A 1,131-nucleotide genomic window follows, 5' to 3' on the forward strand; every position below is an offset into this window, starting at 1 on the left:
TGCAGGCGCAATGGAATGAAGCGCGGTCCTCCCGTCGGAGTAGCTGATGTGTGCCGGGAGCTCTTGGACCCGCTCCGCGGGACCTCCAGCCCGTGCTTGCCGGCGCAGCTGGGGGCTGTACCCCTCCCAGCGGCGCTCTCGTGTGGTTCGTAGTTTGAAGCAGGGGAAAATAGCTCATCGTGAGGTAAAGATGCTGCTTTAAAGCTGTCATCGCCGCGGTGTTTTAGTCAAATAAACTTCATCACGCTGCTGAATGCACCGACTCTGACAAGCCGTACGATAAAGGTCGTGATTTGTCAACTGGGGATGTGGGGGGTGGGGTGTCAAAAATATTTGAAAATGAAGTGGAAGCCTGTCTGTGGTAATGCGTGAGGCTGATGTAGGGTGGTGGTATTCACTGTTTCTTGTACTGATCTCCCTTTAACTAGATGCGCTTCTCTTAAGACCAGCAGAGCAACACCAGGCAAAATGATGTCTGTGAGGTATGAACAAGGGGCAGAGCTGACAGAAGTGTCCAGGTAAGTAAAATGAACTGCACCATGTATGGGTTTGGGATTGAAATATGCTGTGTGTGGTCTCTTGTCTGGAGTTTCTTAGTAGTTTAAATATAACAAAGAGAATAATGATGGAGTGCCTGAAGTTTATATAGCTTTATATAGTCTTCATATTGCATGCACCACACCCAACCCCCCACGCCCCCTTAATATGCTATTGTGATTGACTTCTTACAAGTAGTTAAGAACTACAGATCACCCAGCACTGGTATAATAAGCTCATGGCAGTAACACCTATTCTCTTCAGAAACTCTGTCAAGGTCTTTTGTAGAACAAGATGCTCTTGCTCTGCTCTTCTTAAGTCTCAAGACTGAAGTGAAGTTCCTTTAGCTGTGAGCAGTCAGAAAAGCTTATTCACTTTATGGAGAGTATGTGGGGAGGAAATAGGTTCTTCTAGTATATCCTCATTGTCTTCTCTTCCACCCCAGAAGTAAAAAAAAAAAAACGTAGTAGCTTGTGGCAGAGAGCTTGTTCTAGCTTGGATAACAACGAGATGTAGAGTGCTCAGCAAAGCAAACTCCCTCTGAGGGAAGCATTATCTAGAGCTGAACTTTGTGTGAGAGCACAGTGGAAAGAG

The 1,131-nt window shown here is 46.3% G+C and overlaps 1 protein-coding gene across 1 annotated transcript in view; it reads left to right on the plus strand.

The window, feature by feature from the left end:
- Nucleotides 1–468: 468 nt before the first annotated feature.
- LOC104492816 (phosphatidylinositol 3,4,5-trisphosphate 3-phosphatase TPTE2-like) overlaps nucleotides 469–1,131 on the plus strand; it is a 17,393-nt gene continuing 16,730 nt past the window's right edge. The window contains exon 1 of the mRNA XM_010135416.1: nucleotides 469–518. Coding sequence (XP_010133718.1) covers nucleotides 469–518 — 50 coding nt within the window. The remainder of the gene's footprint in view (nucleotides 519–1,131) is intronic.

The sequence above is a fragment of the Buceros rhinoceros genome, unplaced genomic scaffold (assembly GCF_000710305.1).
Source record: "Buceros rhinoceros silvestris isolate BGI_N320 unplaced genomic scaffold, ASM71030v1 scaffold7714, whole genome shotgun sequence".
In the NCBI taxonomy this organism is placed as follows: domain Eukaryota; kingdom Metazoa; phylum Chordata; class Aves; order Bucerotiformes; family Bucerotidae; genus Buceros; species Buceros rhinoceros.